The sequence below is a fragment of the Phoenix dactylifera genome, chromosome 14, assembly GCF_051530095.1.
Source record: "Phoenix dactylifera cultivar Ajwa chromosome 14, Ajwa_hap1_PhDact_Kaust_v1.1, whole genome shotgun sequence".
Lineage (NCBI taxonomy): Eukaryota > Viridiplantae > Streptophyta > Magnoliopsida > Arecales > Arecaceae > Phoenix > Phoenix dactylifera.
The window spans coordinates 22,926,975-22,944,808 of record NC_143203.1 but is presented as its reverse complement, the minus strand read 5'-3'; the positions used below and the strand labels follow the sequence as shown (position 1 = coordinate 22,944,808).

At 36.0% G+C, this 17,834-nt stretch overlaps 2 protein-coding genes across 8 annotated transcripts; one reads left to right on the top strand and one right to left on the bottom strand.

Annotated features, from left to right (window-relative positions):
* Positions 1-104: 104 nt before the first annotated feature.
* On the top strand, positions 105-5,569 carry LOC103705066 (putative glycerol-3-phosphate dehydrogenase [NAD(+)] 1, cytosolic). The gene is made up of 5 exons (XM_008788663.5): positions 105-1,452; positions 1,867-2,088; positions 4,490-4,737; positions 4,931-5,070; positions 5,244-5,569. The coding sequence occupies exons 1-5, from the start codon at positions 795-797 to the stop codon at positions 5,365-5,367; spliced, it is 1,392 nt and encodes a 463-aa protein (XP_008786885.2). The 5' UTR covers positions 105-794; the 3' UTR covers positions 5,368-5,569.
* Positions 5,570-5,807: 238 nt separating this feature from the next.
* Positions 5,808-14,724, bottom strand: LOC103705067 (Saccharopine dehydrogenase). 7 transcript variants are annotated; one of them, XR_003385273.3, is made up of 13 exons: positions 14,395-14,724; positions 13,060-13,157; positions 12,790-12,872; positions 12,577-12,703; positions 10,877-10,940; positions 9,858-9,955; positions 9,682-9,766; positions 8,411-8,534; positions 8,037-8,138; positions 7,839-7,903; positions 6,740-6,816; positions 6,561-6,640; positions 6,253-6,472 (listed from the first exon to the last, which is right to left on the bottom strand). XR_003385273.3 is itself a non-coding variant. In XM_008788664.5 (13 exons), the coding sequence occupies exons 1-13, from the start codon at positions 14,586-14,588 to the stop codon at positions 6,415-6,417; spliced, it is 1,263 nt and encodes a 420-aa protein (XP_008786886.2). In that variant the 5' UTR covers positions 14,589-14,724; the 3' UTR covers positions 6,253-6,414. The 7 variants fall into 7 exon arrangements, 4 of the variants coding, with proteins under 4 accessions (XP_038988222.1, XP_008786886.2, XP_008786887.2 ...); XM_008788664.5 differs by having other exon boundaries at positions 6,253-6,475; positions 6,740-6,821; XM_008788665.5 differs by having other exon boundaries at positions 6,740-6,821.
* Positions 14,725-17,834: the final 3,110 nt, after the last annotated feature.

Genomic DNA, 17,834 nt, shown 5'->3' with positions numbered 1-17,834 from the left:
GGTGGAGTTTGGAACTTGCTCAAGGGGGACCGGTTTCACACGGAGAAGGTGACACCATCACAAAATTTTAATGCCCCCAACGAATTCAACGTGAGTTACTTGACACGGAAAATGACCTGAGAGGCTGAGAACCCGAAACCCCGTTACGCCCATCAAAATCCCTATTAGATCCTTCGCTTTCCAGCGCTCCGTGGAGAGAGAGGGAGAGAGCGGTCCGACCGACAGAGAAGCGACGGATCTTGGCGTCCCCGACACGGAAGCCAAAGAGAAGGGCGGTGCTTCGCGTTAGTTGTGGTTAATGACCAAATCCCCCACGTCGGCACCAAAATTGTGTGTCAATGAATCGCCGCGGGCGTTTTCCACGTTCGTTCTGGTAGGAATTTTGATGGAGAGAAAGAAAGATTTGAGTGTCTGAGTGGAAAAATCCACGTGAGAACGCCTTTTTTGAAGATTGTTGGTTTGAATTGTTCCACTGGCAGGGATCGAATTGGCCGCCGTTCTGTGGAAGTTTTCGAATTCTTATGTGGCTTTAATTTTGATTCTATTACAAATAAGCGGTGGATTCCTTGATTTCCAATGATAAATTTTGTGTTTATATTTGGGAAGATAGATAGATAGATAGATAGATAGATAGAGAGTTAAAGGAAATAAAGGAAAAGAAAGGTTTATCTTGTGGGAAGCATTTAAAAGAGCTGAAAATAGTCTGTTTTTTGTTATTGAATCTGTTTTTAGTAATCATTCGTCTCAGAGTTGTGAAAGCTCGTGTTGTGTTAACTGTTATTGCTTGAAGAAAGATGGTCGGAAGTGTGGTAGGAGTCCACAGTTCTCCTCACCCCAATGGGTCTGTTCACTACTCCAATGGTGCGGAGGAGAAACTCGATGAGCTCCGTCGGCTGCTCGGCAAATCAGAAGGCGATCCGCTAAAGATTGTTGGCATTGGTGCTGGTGCTTGGGGCAGTGTCTTTGTTTCCCTGCTGCAGGATGCCTATGGCCACTGCCGCGATAAGGTCCATTTAAGAATATGGAGAAGGCCTGGGAGACCTGTTGATAGGTTTGCTGCAGAGCATCTCTTTGAGGTGATCAATTCGAGGGAGGATGTCTTGAGGCGTTTGATCCGGCGATGTGCTTACTTGAAATATGTTGAGGGGAGGCTGGGGGATCGCACACTGTATGCAGATGAGATCCTCAGGGATGGCTTCTGCTTGAACATGATTGACACGCCGCTTTGTCCGCTGAAGGTTGTGACGAATTTGCAGGAGGCAGTCTGGGATGCCGACATCGTGGTGAATGGTTTACCATCGACGGAGACACGGGAGGTGTTTGAGGAGATTGGTAGGTATTGGAAGGAGAGGACAAGGGATCCAATTGTAATATCTTTGGCAAAGGGTATAGAGGCAGCTCTGGATCCGGTTCCGCATATAATAACTCCTACACAAATGATTAGCCATACAAGTAAGGTTTTCTCCTTAAGCATTTATCTATGTCAGTTAATTACAAGCTCAGTGATCGTATCAGATACAATTATACTACTGCTCGATTGAAGAAACTGCTGGCTGTTAGTATTTTGTTTCCCTTCAATACTGCTATTTCATTTTTTTGGGAAAATGAGACTACTAATGGAATATGTTTCACTTCATGATATTTATAAAAGCTTCTTTTTCTGTTTTATTTGAGTGTTTCTGTGTGGGTGTGTGTTTCAATCTCAACAAACTTCAAATCCTCCTTTTTTTTTAAAAAAAAAGGTTTTTATTATTATTAATATTATTATTCCATTTTTTAGTATTATTAGTATTATCTTCTACATACTGTTATATTGTTGGATAATGTGTTGGATGTTTCGACTAAGCATAAAAATCTGCGTTGCAGCTGGGGTTCCAATTGAGAACATTCTGTATCTTGGAGGCCCAAATATCGCTTCAGAGATTTATAACAAGGAATATGCTAATGCTCGAATATGTGGAGCTGATAAGTGGAGGAAACCCCTCGCTAAGTTTTTGAGGCAGCCACATTTCATTGTGTGGGACAACAGTGATCTCATCACACACGAGGTTATGGGAGGACTGAAGAATGTGTACGCCATTGGTGCTGGTAATGGATTTTTTAACCTTGCTATTTCTGTAGTAAAGAGATGAATAGCAGTAGCATTTCAAAACTTCAGCACTGTAATTCGGACATTGATTTATTTCTGTGAGCATCTCATCAATACAGTCACAAGTTCAGCATTAGGGAAATATTTGGCTCGAGGTAAAACATTTGAAATTCAGTAAAATATCCAGAAAATTTGCCGCAAGTTCAGAAAGGATTCAAATAGTTAAAAATAAAAAATATTAAAAATAAAAGAATGTGAGATAATGAAATATTTATTCACTTATTCGCATTAAAGCAAGAATAGGAGAGGTAAGAGCAATAAACAAAAACAAAAATAAACCAACAAGTAACAACCATTAGCATTGCTAATTTTTAATTCATAATGGTGCCTTTTATTAGCTACGAATAGTTTTGTGAATAAATCATAAAATTCATGCATAAATTATCAATAATCGAATATCCTTGATTAGTTTGTTTGCCAAAATAATTTGAGGAATCATCTGGTAAGGAAAAATTCAAGAATTATTTGAACATTTTTCGATTTTTCAGAGAATATTATTACCACTCTCGTGTAGAAAATTTTATATAAATCAACAAATCGAGATTTCCATATTTCATTATGTGATTATGGAATAGTTCAGGGCCTCACATCTTCACATCATTCTGGTTCCTTGTCATACAAATCACTTGCACACCTTTTTTATGAGAGATACCTGAACATTATCTGGATTCTGAAGTCAAAGGAAACCTCTACCATAATATCTCATAACTCGAAATATTTTGTCCACTGAATATCTTACAATATCAGGCATTGACGTGCTGTAACTTTGATTAACATGAAATCAATTAAGCTGTTTTTAGGTAAATCGATATTTTGATTACCCTATGATATACAATTAACATCATGATTATAATTTCCATTTAATAATATATCTGGCTCTGATTTTGTATTCAAAATATATGCATAACATTTTTGCATTGTTATATTTCATCTTCTGCCATTATCTTGTTGTAGATTGCATAAACTTCTAAGCCCTTGATGGCGTGAATTTATCTCATGTGCACTGTGTATGCTTTTTAGGCTACTTTTATGATATTATACAATAAATGGTTTAAGATAGTTGACCTGGACATTGTCGAGACTTGAAGAGCTAGTCTCAGAGTAAAATGCAATGTCATTAAGTTAAAATATTGAAATTAGATGCAAAATATGGAAAATTAACTTCATCTACTTCTACTCAATGCAGTTATCAAGGGTGACTCTGAGTAGATTGTTAGTTATATATAATGTCATTATTAATACTTACAGTTGGCAATGCTTCTCTCTAGCAGTCGACAGCCATAAAATAGAATGTATCTTCAATAATTCAGGGAAATTCCTGATGTCTTGCCAGGAATAGTTACAGTTGTTTCTACTGGTTGATATCTAAAATAGTTTTTTGACAAGGACATATTGTACTGTAAAAGAAAGGAGTTGGTATTGAAGTCACACTTCGTTAACAATTCTTACCAAAAATAGGACCTGAACTCTAAATCTAGCATTTGTCACAGAATACAGGTGAAAATATATGAAATATGGCATGTTCATTATGATTAAAATTCTCTAATCTTATCTTTCATGGCTGTTGGATTGGACTTTTGTCTGCTCAACCTCTGCAAAACGTATTTGAAGTGGAAGTTCTACAGATAACAAATCAACTACCAGTAGTTCAATATGTTGATCAAATCTTGGTTCTCAACCTATGTATGTACTTGATCATATGTTCCATCATGTAAGTCCTGCTAGTTTGTCATATATTTAGTAGGTGGTACTTTGCTGAGTTAAAACGTATGATGCTACAGTGGCATGGTTTTGTTGATTGCATTATGGTAAGTTGCGTGTAGTGGTTGGACTGTTAGATGATGTTTTGCTCTGTCTGATTTATTTTTTTCTAAATAGTTCTATTGGGGTTTGATCCACAATTAATCAGGTTGTAGGTTATCTATAATTCTGTTTCTCTGAATGAGATCCATGCTACATGGGATATCTGCTTGAGTCCGCTGAATAAAACAAGTTGTAGCATTGCCAAGCTCCTGAAGTCTTATGTTTAATGTATCAGGGTTTGATTATATACTATATCTGGTAATTTGTGGAAAGAAAATTTTGAGCATATGGAATTTCTTTCTGTTTCATAGTTACAATGCCTTAATGCTTCATGTAGGGGTGTAAGCATATTCCTTTGGTTTCTATCTTCTTTATTTTTTCATTGTCAAATTTATTACCTTTATCAAGAAGTGGTGGTTCATTTTTGTGAGAAGCTATTAGCTGTTGCATTCTTGGAAGTAGAATTGTTTGCCTTGCTCTCATGTTTTTTTTCCTCCTTTTGAGTCAGTTCTTTACTTATCAGCTTTTCTTCACCAGGGATGGTAGCGGCTCTAACCAACGAGAGTGCAACAAGCAAATCAGTATATTTTGCACACTGCACATCTGAAATGATATTCATCACTCACCTATTGGCAGAAGAACCAGCAAAACTTGCTGGTCCGTTGCTTGCGGACACTTATGTAACCTTGTTGAAAGGTCGCAATGCTTGGTATGGACAGATGTTAGCCAAGGGTGAACTAAGTCTGGACATGGGTGATAGCATCAAAGGAAAAGGGACCATTCAGGTGTGCTTCTTGATTTTTGTGCTCTGTGCTTTCTCTTAAGCGGTATAACATAAAAACTGGGACCTTACTGCATATATTATATGTATGCAAAACTTATGATTTAGATTATTAGATTTCATGGACCTTGTTGTGGTTGGTGGTTTCTTGCAGAAAGCATATACCTTGCTAAATATCTATATTTTGATCTTTTCAGGGTGTTTCTGCTGTTGATGCGTTTTACGAACTCCTAAGTCAATCCAGCTTAAGTGTGCTACATCCTGAAGAGAACAAGTCTGTTGCTCCTGTTGAGCTGTGCCCCATCCTGAAAACACTTTACAAGATATTGATTAAAAGGTGAAGATATATTTCTTTTTGTATGATTTTTATTGAGATAATCTGTATGCATATTTATCTGTTATGATACACAAGGAAATTCCTTGACATGCTTGAAATATGTTTTAATACTTAATATGCTAGATTGAACCACCTCTCTCTGTTTATTTCGGCATGTTTGCTTGGATGTGCAGGGAACTTTCAACACAGGCAATTCTTCAGGCATTAAGAGATGAGACCATGCATGATCCTCGTGACCGAATTGAGATGGCACAGAGCCATGCTCTCTACAGACCGTCACTTCTTGGCCAACCTTGACAAAGAATCCTCTCTTATTGGAGGTACCATGCGATTGGAAGGAGTTTTATGTCATGCATGTTATTATTTCAATTTGTAGTGAGCTTGTGAGAGCTGTGACATATAAAGTATCTGCTTGTAGCGCATGTTAGTGAAATTTTGTTCATATTTGTTTGGACCATTATTTTCTATACATTTACAGTCGTAAGAGACTTTATTGACATAAGAAGAGTCGAATAGTTTTTTAATTCATTTGAGTTGCAAGCCCATGATGCATATAATACTCTGCACAAATATAGGTTATCAGACTTACAATTTGGTGCACATTCAGACATGATCTCTCTACCTGGTAGATATGATGGGTGCCAGCAAGTTCATTGCAGAATCCTAATAAATTATTGACCATGCACAGATCTTCCAGCAGCCATTATATAACCCACATTCTCAAGAGGATACTCATGTACAACCACATAAACTCTGAAATTCTGAATTATATGAAAGCATCTTAGTGTTGAAATTCAAAGTTCTGACAGAAAAAAAAAAGAAAGAAAAAAAGAAAAAGGAATTCAAAATTGATGCTTTTTTCCTGTTAATTGCAAACAAACCCTCATTTTATTCATGCTAATATTTTCAATAAATATGACATTAATTGGGAATAATACCCATCTAAGTCTGATTCCATCTGGTTTTTTTCCACGTTGCACCTGCTACACTCGCCTGCCAAGAAGAAACTTACTTGCTCAGATTAAGGTGGAAATACTTCATCATAAGTATGAATAATTTGGCTATTGTAGATTTAGTGATTTGATCATCCAGTCTAGGTAAATAAACACTTTCATGCATAATAATAATAATTACATAACAGCAATGTGTTCACAAACGGGAGGTTTATGAGTTACTGACACATGCTTAAAATTTTTAATTTTATTAGAACGTATGGTACATAAAGCAGCTTCTTTGCTCCCAAATCCTGTGTCATCCAAATTTTGAAGAATGAATGCCAATTGGCGACTTAAGCATTAACTCACTGAGAAACCCAATTGTGCTGAAGTCTTCATTTCAGCATTTTCACATATAAATTCCCAATCCAATCTCCTTTGGATCGGTTTCCACCATCCATGGAGGCCTGCTGATGAAAAACTATCAATTGTCAACTGATTTCTATCATGGGGATCATAATTTGATTAAGGACTGAATGGATGAGGGGACTTCACTTATTCATTACGAAATTTATTGTTCCGTGGGCTGCACGTTCAAGGAGGATTTTTCTTGCTTCAATTGCAATACCCTCTGGCTGCATTTCATAGATTTAAAGAGTGAAAACTGAAAGTTTCAGCTTTCAAATGGTAGTCTTATGTAATTATTTCATTTTGTGTTTCATTTTGTAAAGTACCTCCTCTGGAAACCAGACTCCATGCTGTGTGCTACCTTCAAGAACTGATAGGACAAATGCAGCTGTTGCATATCCCACTGATCTGATAGAATCATTCACCATTGGTTAGTACAGTGACGGCTGATTCTGATATTAAATTTAAAAGTTTATGGATATCATTAAACAAAATTCATTGCTTACCACAAACTTTGAGTCAGTAGAAGAATGACTAAGCTCTTTAACTGTACATTAATTGATATATATGTTAAAACTAAATATTCTTATGAGCTGGACACTACCATCCGGCCTAGGGTTACATGAATCTGCCCAGGAAATTGCCTAACCAAAAACAAATATCGATAACTTTTGTCGCATGCATGTGCAAATCAAGTAAGGACGAGGAATGATGAAGTGGAAAGAACCGATACAGAGATTAACAGCACAGCTTGTTCTCATTATCAAGATAAGAAGGCAAAACATTTCAGCAGTGATACAGGACCAAGCTTCTTAAAGCAAGCTAGAGTGCAGTCAGTAATATAAAGGCAATCTGAAGTGATCCCTGTAACCCAAGGGACTTCTGCATTTGGTCATATATAAAATAGAATATTTCAATAAATCCATGAGTTCTTAATTATTACATACGAGTCCTTGACTCTCTCTCTCTCTCTCTCTCTCTCTCTCGCCCACACACACACACACACCAAAAAAAAAAAATCTTAACAAATCCAAATGTTTGCATAAACTCATCTTTAATATTAGTCAAAGATGCAATGTTTTGGTAGGTGATGCATTATCAGATGCTAGAGAGAAAGCAGGAAATGTAAGTTGCAGACATATGCTCGTGCAAGAGGGGTTAAGAATGCATTATTGATGATTATCTTTGGGTAAAAGCACTGCATTATTATATGATAGGTTATCCAGACTCGAAATTATTTGCTTGGTTTTACCATTTATCTTGGAAAATTGTGAAACTAATATATCTATAAATTATCTGTCATACAAAATATATCATGGAGAAAAAAATATATATATATATATACACGAGCTCTAAAATCACTATATAGGGAAATCTGGATACCACACGTAGGATGCAAGAGTGGTTGCAGATACTGAAACTTACACTGAAAGGTTTTTGTGTGTGAATAAACCAAGAGTACACTGTCCATTTGAGCACTCCAAGTCTACCTGCACAATATAGATCAATTTTGATAGCATCTGTACAATGCTAGCACAAAAGGAGCACACTGAACATCCACCCAGTAACAAAACACATTCACACTCCCTGCTAAAAGATCATGTACTTTCTGTAACTACTAACCCTTATGGATACGCGCTGTCCTGCAATGCCATCAATGGCTCGCACGAAAGGGTCAAAGAGTTGAGCTAAGGTTTGAACTTTACTTTTATCTCGCAGAATATCCTGCAGAAAGCAATTATATTAGCTACATATACTCATCACAGAGAATGCTGTTGCTCTATCGTAAATACAATGTATTTCTTTTAGTTGAGACCAAGTGAAAGTAGCAAATATTTATATTTATGAGTTATATTAATAATGGGTTGCTTTTGCTCATTTAAACCTGACAGTTAGAATTGGCACTATGTGGAAGACATCCGTTATATAATTTTTTAATTTAAAGATCTTTCACATAAAACAATGACATGATAATAGTTGAGAATGCACGAGCGTACAGCAGGAACGAAATTTGCAATAGCTTCCATTCCCCAGTTCCAGAAAAATGGGGATGTGCCAAATCGAGCACTGACAGTTGGAACGCCTAAAATCTCATGAGCGCTTCTGACTTCAGGCAAGTTCCTGAAAAATTTTCTCAAGTAAAGTTGAGTTGAAAAGAACCAACTCTTCAGTGCTAAGCATGACACTTGATAGGGCAGAAGTAATAGCAAAATTGGCATTTAATGAGGGCATCATCAAATCAAAACTAAAGTTATTCTGCTTCACATAGATTTAAGTTGCCTGAAGGTCAGAGAGTTAGAGCACAAATGCGACATGGAAACCAGAGATTTTGCTTATTAATATAAAAATGATCTAAATGCAAATTTTCATAGAGAATTGTTTTTGCATTTGACTTACTAGCCATGTGTGGCTGTGTTTTGGATTCAATATCCCAGTCTTTGATGCTTATATTAAATTAAGTGCAAGAAAAGTCTGTGCAGATATTTGAAAGGTTTTTTGCAGGATAATTATCCAGCAAATGAAGGGTGTCTGAAAAGGTCTGGAAAATATATTTTTTCAAACAGCCAAAGATGCATGAATTGCTAAGAATTACTGTTTATCTCCAAGATGAACAAAAGATGAGCAAGCATGACATAAAAATACTTCTGAAAATGTCGGACGATCCAGAACAACCCAAGATTTGTTGTAGTGACTGAAATGTATATTTCATCAAACAGCAAAAGATGCATGAATTTCTAAGAATTACAATTTATCTACAAGATGAACTCAAGATAAGCAAGCATAAGATACTTCTGAAAATGTCAAATGATCCAGGACGGACTAAGATTTGTTGTAACGAGTGAAATGCCTTGGTAGATTCCCCAGCATGAATGAAAACAGTAACTATCTGAACATACAAACATCATTATACGAATTTAAAAAACCTGCTGCTATCCTATTTGCAATTGATCAAAAATTTTTTTAAGGAATTTAGACTTCTAGACTTACTCACCCAACTTCCAAAGTGTCTCATTTGCACATATATCAAGAAATATTAAATGAGTAAGAGATAAAGAACAAAAGGATGTCAAGAAGCTATTATTTACAGGGTTCAAAGCTTATGCAGACTCCAAAAATGATCTTAAGGTGCAGACATAGTAAAATGTATATGTTGGATTGTGTCATGTAGAAGAATCCACGTATTTTTCTTTGCAAATTAATGGTTAACACATTTGTGACAAATTACTCGATAAAAATTGCCTTAAGAAAGAATCTTCATCGAACTTACAACAAGTATACGTCTCTTTTCCCAATCCCTTTTCCAAAGTCAATATTGAGCCCTCCACTATATGGCTTTAATTTGATCTTTTCTCCTGATTAAACAGTCAAGTGCCTCAGTTAAGCTTTGCTTTAAGAGGCACATGGTTATAGCTCATACATATTGTAGTGTACTTTCAAACTGACCTTTATTATAAGCAATAACATCCTCCCCCAGCAGCAAAAAACTTGTAACCAATATAGTTGGACCAGCACCACCAGAACCTCCAGTGTAGTAGAAGAATCTGAAGATCCCATATTAGCAAGGCAGGAATTTCAAATTGTTTAATTATAAAGTGATCATTATCATATATCCAGTTTTGTGAATTCAGAAAGCATGTGAGTTGATGTATTTAACCAAAGTACAGCAATTTTAAGCTTATGTAATTTAGATTACTGAACAAGACATTCTGTTAAAAAACGATAAATACTTAATGAAGGCTGTGATGCATGAGTTGAGCAATAGTGAAGACAGTTCAAAGAGTCATTTATTTTTATAGTGAAGCTCTGAAACTGGTCAATAGCTAACCTTCCATAGGAAAGTCTACCTATTCACTAGTACTTAAATAAGTACATTAATTGACATAAGTAAGAAAACTGGTAAAAGAATCATTCTTTAATCGCCTGATGTTGAAAAAAAAAAAAGAATAGGCCGGGAGCAAGTAATCAATTCACTAATAAGAACAGTCATCTAGATGAGGTGTACCATATTTTATGACATTAAAGTGTGTCTTATTAATCTAGCAAAACATGTATTTTCATCATACACCATATTTGAGAGGCACGTGATTTAAGACTCTGACCTTCGTCGCATTGAACACTTTGCATGAGAGCTTAGGAAATTAATTTTATGTTAGTAAATTTTATATTTACAGACATTTATAATATAGATGTTTATTTTTAAATGTCTGTAAATATAACATGTTAATAGTCAGTGACGTCAGTCATTCTTTGTAGAATAATTAAGAACTTAAAGTGATAATAAATTTGCACAGAAGGTTCAGATAAGTATTGTTTTTTGTTAATAATCTTCATAGAACATACATGAGGTTTTCTTTAAAAGCAAAAATGAACTATTTTGCCTCTTTCCTATATGTTTTACTATCCAGGAGTTAATTTTTTTGTTCTGATTGTTCCATTTCACATCACATGTATTTAAGACTAACCTTAACCTCTCCGGCTCGCCAGCATTTTCACTTTGGGCAAAGCGCACTAGTTCAGCTGCCATAACTGTAAACAAGTGGCATCAAAAAATTAGTAAATAATATATTAACGACATTATGAAGTACTAGATAGTATAAAATTAGCAACATTAGATATCAACGAACATGACCAAGGGCTTCATACGTGGAAAACTATAAAATAATTTCTTTTTCATCTGCTGCCAGAGGTTCAAAATCTCATAGAATGATACGGATGAGGAGGAACACAGAATTTAAAATATGATATGCAAAAGTATTTTCATTAGCATAACTTAGGAATGCTTCCGGCAAAATACATGTTGATTTGCCTGAATGGATGGTTATAGAACTTGCCAAAAGTGCACATGCCAAGTCACAGGTTTCTGGCCCTCATGGCCCTCAATAATCAAATATGTTGTTTTTTTTTGGTAAAATCATATGTTATACAATTTCAATTATTTAATCATAGATGAACTTGATTATTAAAACAAAAGGAAAAGAAAAGAAATAGCCAAAATAGAGAGTTATGGATGAAGTTCCCGAAAAAACCCAAAACATTTAGGTTGTAATTGGCATGTGATATTTTGTCTAAATCATCACCAAAACACCTGCAGGACTGAAAATATAGTAGATGAATAAAAGGAGTAGAGGAATAAAAAAATTCTACATTTTACTTGATGTTACATAAAGAAATCTTAGAAAAAACCTAACGAAACACCCATCAAACTTTCATCTGATTGGCAAGCCAAAAATCTAATATTAAAGTGAAATAAGTAAATAACACTCCGAAAAAGTATAGTTGCATTTATTTTTATACAAAACTAAAGCCCAACCAGATGATTTGAGAGGATCCTTTGGCTCATTTGACCATTTTTGTTGCGTTATAATTGAGCCACGGTCAGAATTCCAGAACTCTGTTAAGTGCAGCTCATAGATATTCTCAAAATCATCCATTTCGGCTTATGAAAGCTCAAATTCATCTGCGCTAACCTTAGTTGCCAGATCTGGGAGCAGGTGTGGGCGTTAGGAAGCGGACATCTAAAAAACACTTTAAGAAGTGCTCAGAAAGCAGGTGTTTGTTGGTGCAGGGAAATTCTGAAATGGCTATGTTACCTTAGGTAACGGATTGAGGCCGAAAGTTCTCAAAATCTCCATATTGCTATAAATATTTCAGGATTCATTTTGATATACCTACCCATCTTTTACATTAAGTCTTGTTTCTGGAAGTCAATAAGCAAATTACTCCAGGCATATAACTTTCTGTAATTTGATTTTTTTTAACCACATTAACAATAATATATATATAATTCTATTTTTCAGAACCCTTTTTTTCTTTTTTGAAGTTTCAGACAGCAACACGTATTAACAATTTAACATGCCTTCAACTGGCAGGAGGTAGGTCTTTTCCTTCTAAAATACTCAATTATCATTCAATCTAGTCAAAGACTACTGTGCCAAATAAACATATGTATATTTCAAAGTTACAACCTCCAGATGTTCAGAGTCAGCTTGAAGTATTAGTTATGTTCAAAGTGGATAGATGAGATGAACAAAGGCCCAAAGAGGAACCAGTGGAAGACATTCTTTCAATATACTAGGAAGTAGATTTCAAGTACTAGCGAAAAACAGTATCTTGAGATGCATAATCTTTAGGCAATAACAAAAGTAGGATGCATATATGACACCATTGCTAACTCCAGGATAAATTCCACCAGTTGTTATAGCTGGAATGCCAGCAGCTACTGCCTTTTGATGAAAACATTTTGCTCTCCTTGCATAGTCTGTATCGTCACAAACATCTACATATGCTGTCTGCTCAACAAGAAACAGTACTTGTGTGAGGACAATTCATCCTAAATGAAATTTGTGATATCTAAGAAAAAGAAGTCAAGACATACCTTAGTAGAGATTGCAGCTTCCAAGACTGTGCACTTCTCTTTGCGCTGAAAAGGGCCAGCTGCATGAACTACTAGATCCACACCTGAAGGTGAAAAATAATGAGGTTACAACTATCATAAGATTCACAAATGTCATCAATAAAGAAATTTCAATACATGCAAGAAAGAAATAACATATGAAGATACAAATAAGTATTCAGTTCCATGTATACATGAAGCTGTCAGAGGTAATTTTCTATAAAAGGTTAAACATTAAGATGAATTGCGCACCTTCTAAAGCTGCTTCCATCATTTTTGCATTGTTAATGTTAAGTTCAACAAACTCAAAATTTTCACCAAGTGTAGAGACTAGCTCGGCACCTCTCTCCCTAACAAATTGTAACATATACATCATAAAATCTGATAAACGTGTCAGAAAAAAAGAAAATGAAAATTACAAACAAATTGAAGGTCACACATATCTAGAGTGCTTTAATGTATATGAAAATCTCATCAGCTTTACATGTGACTGCTCTCTCTCTCTCTCTCTCTCTCTCTCTCTCTCTCTCTCTCTCTCTCTTTTGCTTATGTCTAATCAATATGTTCATATCGGAGCCAACCGCCAATCTATCATTTAAAATCCTAGCTAATTAAAAATCAGTAGATAGTTGTGAGCATACCGAAGGGAAGTCTGCAGAAAATTAGTTTGTGCAAGCAGAAATCTTATTTGGCATGTTAAATGGTAGCAGTTATTGGTGTCCAAATACAATTTAAGAAGAAAAAAGTAGGCGAATTTGGATTGAAATTGAGTCTGAAACATGGTACAACTAGGTGTACAGATGCCAATCTCAATATATGGAGAAAAGAAAAGAAAAGAAAAGAAAAATAATATCTAATGTTTGAGCAGTGAAATGATGCAAAAGGAATTCCACATGTATTGATTCAATTAATTTGAAAGATGGTTTCCATACTTCATATGTAAAACCATGGAGAGATCCATGCAGATCCAAGCTACTTTTCATTGAGAATTTGGTCGAGGTTTCAGAGGCCGTCTAGGATGAGTCATATTCTGATACAGAAACTTCATTTAGTTTCTCGATTGAAATAAATTTGCTGGCTCTGTATGTCTGTATCCATTAACCTCCAATATCAAGTATCATTATCAATAAGTTAAGCATTTGGCATGATGCTAACCAAATTATTATCTAAGCACATACTTGGAGAATAGCCGAATCCCCCATAAAACGAGAAGAACAAATATAACCTATATGATTGGGGTCCCTTTATAGGGCATAAAAGGATTAAAGAAAAGAAATGCGCGAAGATATAGAAGAACAGCAAGAAAAGAAAAGGAGCAATGCAAGAGAAAGAGAGCCATCAGAATTTCTTGACAGAAAACTACGAAATTCATAAGTTTCTTGCCATCAAAATTTAAATGCCACAAATTAAGCCACAACGATAACGTTGACCAATGATTGCTGCAGTGAAGAGAGATGACAAGATTCCCCAGAAAAGACACCAAGGTACCAAATTTTTTCAAAATTTCCTAATAAATTTCTAATATTCGCGATTTAAAGCTAAGAATGCCATCAAATCATCAAGAAGGAGAGGAGGATAAAGTGGGACCTATTTCTTCCAGCGATAAGGATTTGGAAGGAGGGACAGAGCTTGGAAAGAGCAGTGGCGGTGGAGCCACCGACCCTCCCGGTTCCTCCCAAGATGAGGACCCGAGATTTCCCATGGTTCCCTCCGCTCCCGCCATTTTTGACGAGGGAGGCAGCCACCGAGGGTTTCGAAAAATGGAGGGAAGCTCGCGCCATATCGACCTCCTCCCTTTCTCCCTCCCTCACCGAGTAGCTACAGCTTATCTATTTCCGTGCTTGGATTCGTCTATCCGAAGGAGCCTTTTATCGATTCGAAAAGAATTGGGAAACGTGGCTCTCGTTGTTGGCGCACGAAAAAAAATGGAACCGTTATCCGTTGGCGGGTGGTGTTCGCGAGTGCCGATACCGATAAGATCCGAAACCGTTACTTGTCGTTGTACGGACAGACGATCGTTTCCCCACCAAAGCCCTGGTAGATGTGTAATAGAGCTGAGATTTATCGAGCTTGGGTCCATCAAGCTTCATTCGGAATTAGTTTCGAGCTTGAACTCTAAATTGAAGCTTAAGTTGTTTCCTATTGTTTCGAGCATAATTTCGATTCAAGCCGAGTAGGAGCACGGTGGATCAGCTAGATAATTCTAGGTCAAACTAAAATCAATATAAGCTTGAATTAAGCTCGATTCAGGTAATCTTGGTTCAAGTTTGTTTTAACATCTAATTAATTTAAAGGATTGCCAAAAAAACACCAACTAAATCATTGATTCAAGAACCTATTTTCTATAAATGACGTAGTCTCTCTCTAGAGAGAGACGAGATTGCTCAAGTTGTGTTGATTTTGGGCACAGTGTATAATTAGTTTTGAGCTTGTTTTGTTGGTTCAAGCTTGATTGTCAAAACTTTAAACCTGCCATGCACGTGTTCGGCTGATTTTCAGCATTTTTTTTGATCTAGTGAGCTTTTCATCTACACATAATAAGCACTATGACTTATTTTGTGATGGCCTACTTAGCATCACTTTTTTTATTATTATTTTTAAAAATGGAATACAAAAATAAAGGTAAAAGGATATGTGTAGTACTACTATTTTTATTTTCTAGTTTCAAAAATTATTTTTATTTTTTCTAAAAAGAATGAAAGTAAGAAAATCTTAGTTTCACTTGAAAAATAAACAACTCGTATCTTTTACTAACACCGCTGTCAACACCATCTCTATTGTTATCGTTACCACTATCAAAAAAATAAAAGTAACAAATTCTTAGTTTTATTTGAAAAATAAGAAACTTATATCTTTTACTAACACCACTATCAACACTAATTCCACTATCATTGCTACCACTATTGCTTTTGTTATTAATACTACCACCGTAGCCACTACTATAGTTGCAAAAATTGTTTCCACCACCATCATTATCGTCACTGTTATCTTCTTCACCACCACTACTCTACCATCACTATCTCTACTATCAGCGCTCCTATAACTACATCACTAGCACACCCACCGCTATTGCCATCATCACCACCATTATTGCTTTCATTGTCTCTGCCACTACTATCGTCACTTCTAACTCATCATTATGTTTATTTTTTAAAAAAATAATTGACCATCCAGACATATTTATATACAAAAATTTAGAAATAAAATATTTTTATTTTCATTTGGGAATTAAAAAAAAGTGATGCCAAATGGTAGATAATCAAACCAAGCTTGAAAGGCTCTCAATAGTAGTTTTTTAGAACTTTTAGATCAATTAAATGTTAAAACAAACTTGATTGAAATCAATTAAATGTTAGATATCCACATCCACACAACGGTCAGCCCGCTATAGTCTTCAAGCTTGAGAAGAAACACTATATACTTCGGCAGCGTCTTATCCAGGTTATTCATGTGAAAAATAGGAATCTTAAGAGCATCGCTAATCATGTTTGACCCAAGTATAGCTTCAATTTATCTCATATCCCCCTCAAAAAGCTCACTCACCTTAGGGTGAAGAGTATTAATATCATCATGAAAAAAAAAACTTGAAAATTCCTTAAGGTTCAATCGTGCCATGATTGATTTGAAGTAACTGGACCACTTAGAGAATATTTCCTCCCATTGAGGTGGATGAAATAACTGATGTTTATTAGTTTCAGGGGTGAATTTTATGCTCGTCCACTATAATTTTATGGACCACCCTAACCATGATGTTGAGAACAGACATGGCTTCTGTCGAGCAGATGCCACGCTTGCTAAGCGTGATTTTCTCTCTTAAGTCTCAGCATTCTTTTCTTCATCCGTACTCTCTAACTTTCAAGCTCAGATCTCTTTATGAAAGTTTAACTCATAAACAAACCAAGCTTGAATAACAAGCTTGATTATTTCCTAAAGAAACCATCTAGCTTTCAAGCTCAGATATCTTTATGAAAGTTTGACTCATAAACAAACCAAGCTTGAATAACAAGCTTGATTATTTCCTAAAGAAACTATCTAGCTTTCAAGCTCAGATATCTTTATGAAAGTTTGACTCATAAACAAGCCGAGCTTGAACAAGAAGCTTGATTTTTTCTAAAAAGCTCTCTAACTTTCAAGCTCAGTTATCTTTATGAAAGTTTAACTCATAAACAAGCCAAGCTCGCACAACAAGCTTGATTTTTTCTAAAGAATCAAAAAAGAAAACTCCCATCAAGGGCCATGGATCTCCACCCTCTTGTGCGAGTGTGGAGATGAGCAAATTGTCAAAAGCTGATTACGTACGATGGAGACAAGCACCAAGCCACGTTCTCCAACTCCCGGTCCTCCCCGCACGGAAGCGCGCTTGACACGTGCCCATCAATCCCTCCTGCTACTCTCCACGAAGACTCTGACCCATGGGGTGGCGGCCCATGCGGCCCATCACTCAGGGTACATTCTTTGGTCAGGGGAGGAGGAGCTGCCACATGCTCTCCACGAGTTATTGTATTTTGATTTTCTTGGATATATTCGTACACACAGTGTATGAAATACTCGCTTTCAGCACAAAAAAAAAAAAAAAAAAGACTCTGACCCACGCGTCAGCGGCTTTGAGGCGGTTCAAAACCGTCCAATCCATCGCCTCAATATACAAATCGCATCCGGTTCGAAGGCCAGAGCCGAGAGCCACAGACCCATCATTTTTTGGGAGGACTTGGTTATGGTGGTCTCACTAGATTCAGAAGCCAAATTGTAGAGCTGATGGGATACGGTTGAATCACAATATTTGTAAACTTATGAGTAAGTATACTTTTGATCAGGCCATTTATGTCTATAGAGAGATAAACAATATAGTGGTCTGGGTAGCATTCTTTGCAGTTCAGCATTTTGAAAGTTCTATATGGGGCAACCATATCTTGATACGGTCTTTTTTTTTTATATTTTTTTTATTTATTTTGACTTTATGAGCTGTAACCATGCTTGTTGTGTGTGAGCTGTTGCCTGTTGTACCAAAAAAAACAAACAAAAAAAAA

Coding starts and splice junctions, on each gene's coding strand:
- LOC103705066 (XM_008788663.5), top strand. CDS start 795: ATGGTCGGAAGTGTGGTAGGAGTCCACAGTTCTCCTCACCCCAATGGG. Junction 4,738..4,930: donor AAGGAAAAGGGACCATTCAG/GTGTGCTTCTTG, acceptor TGATCTTTTCAG/GGTGTTTCTGCTGTTGATGC. Junction 5,071..5,243: donor TACAAGATATTGATTAAAAG/GTGAAGATATAT, acceptor TTGGATGTGCAG/GGAACTTTCAACACAGGCAA.
- LOC103705067 (XM_008788664.5), bottom strand. CDS start 14,588: ATGGCGCGAGCTTCCCTCCATTTTTCGAAACCCTCGGTGGCTGCCTCC. Junction 12,873..13,059: donor GATGGAAGCAGCTTTAGAAG/GTGCGCAATTCA, acceptor TTTCACCTTCAG/GTGTGGATCTAGTAGTTCAT. Junction 8,139..8,410: donor TTGCAAATTTCGTTCCTGCT/GTACGCTCGTGC, acceptor TGCTTTCTGCAG/GATATTCTGCGAGATAAAAG.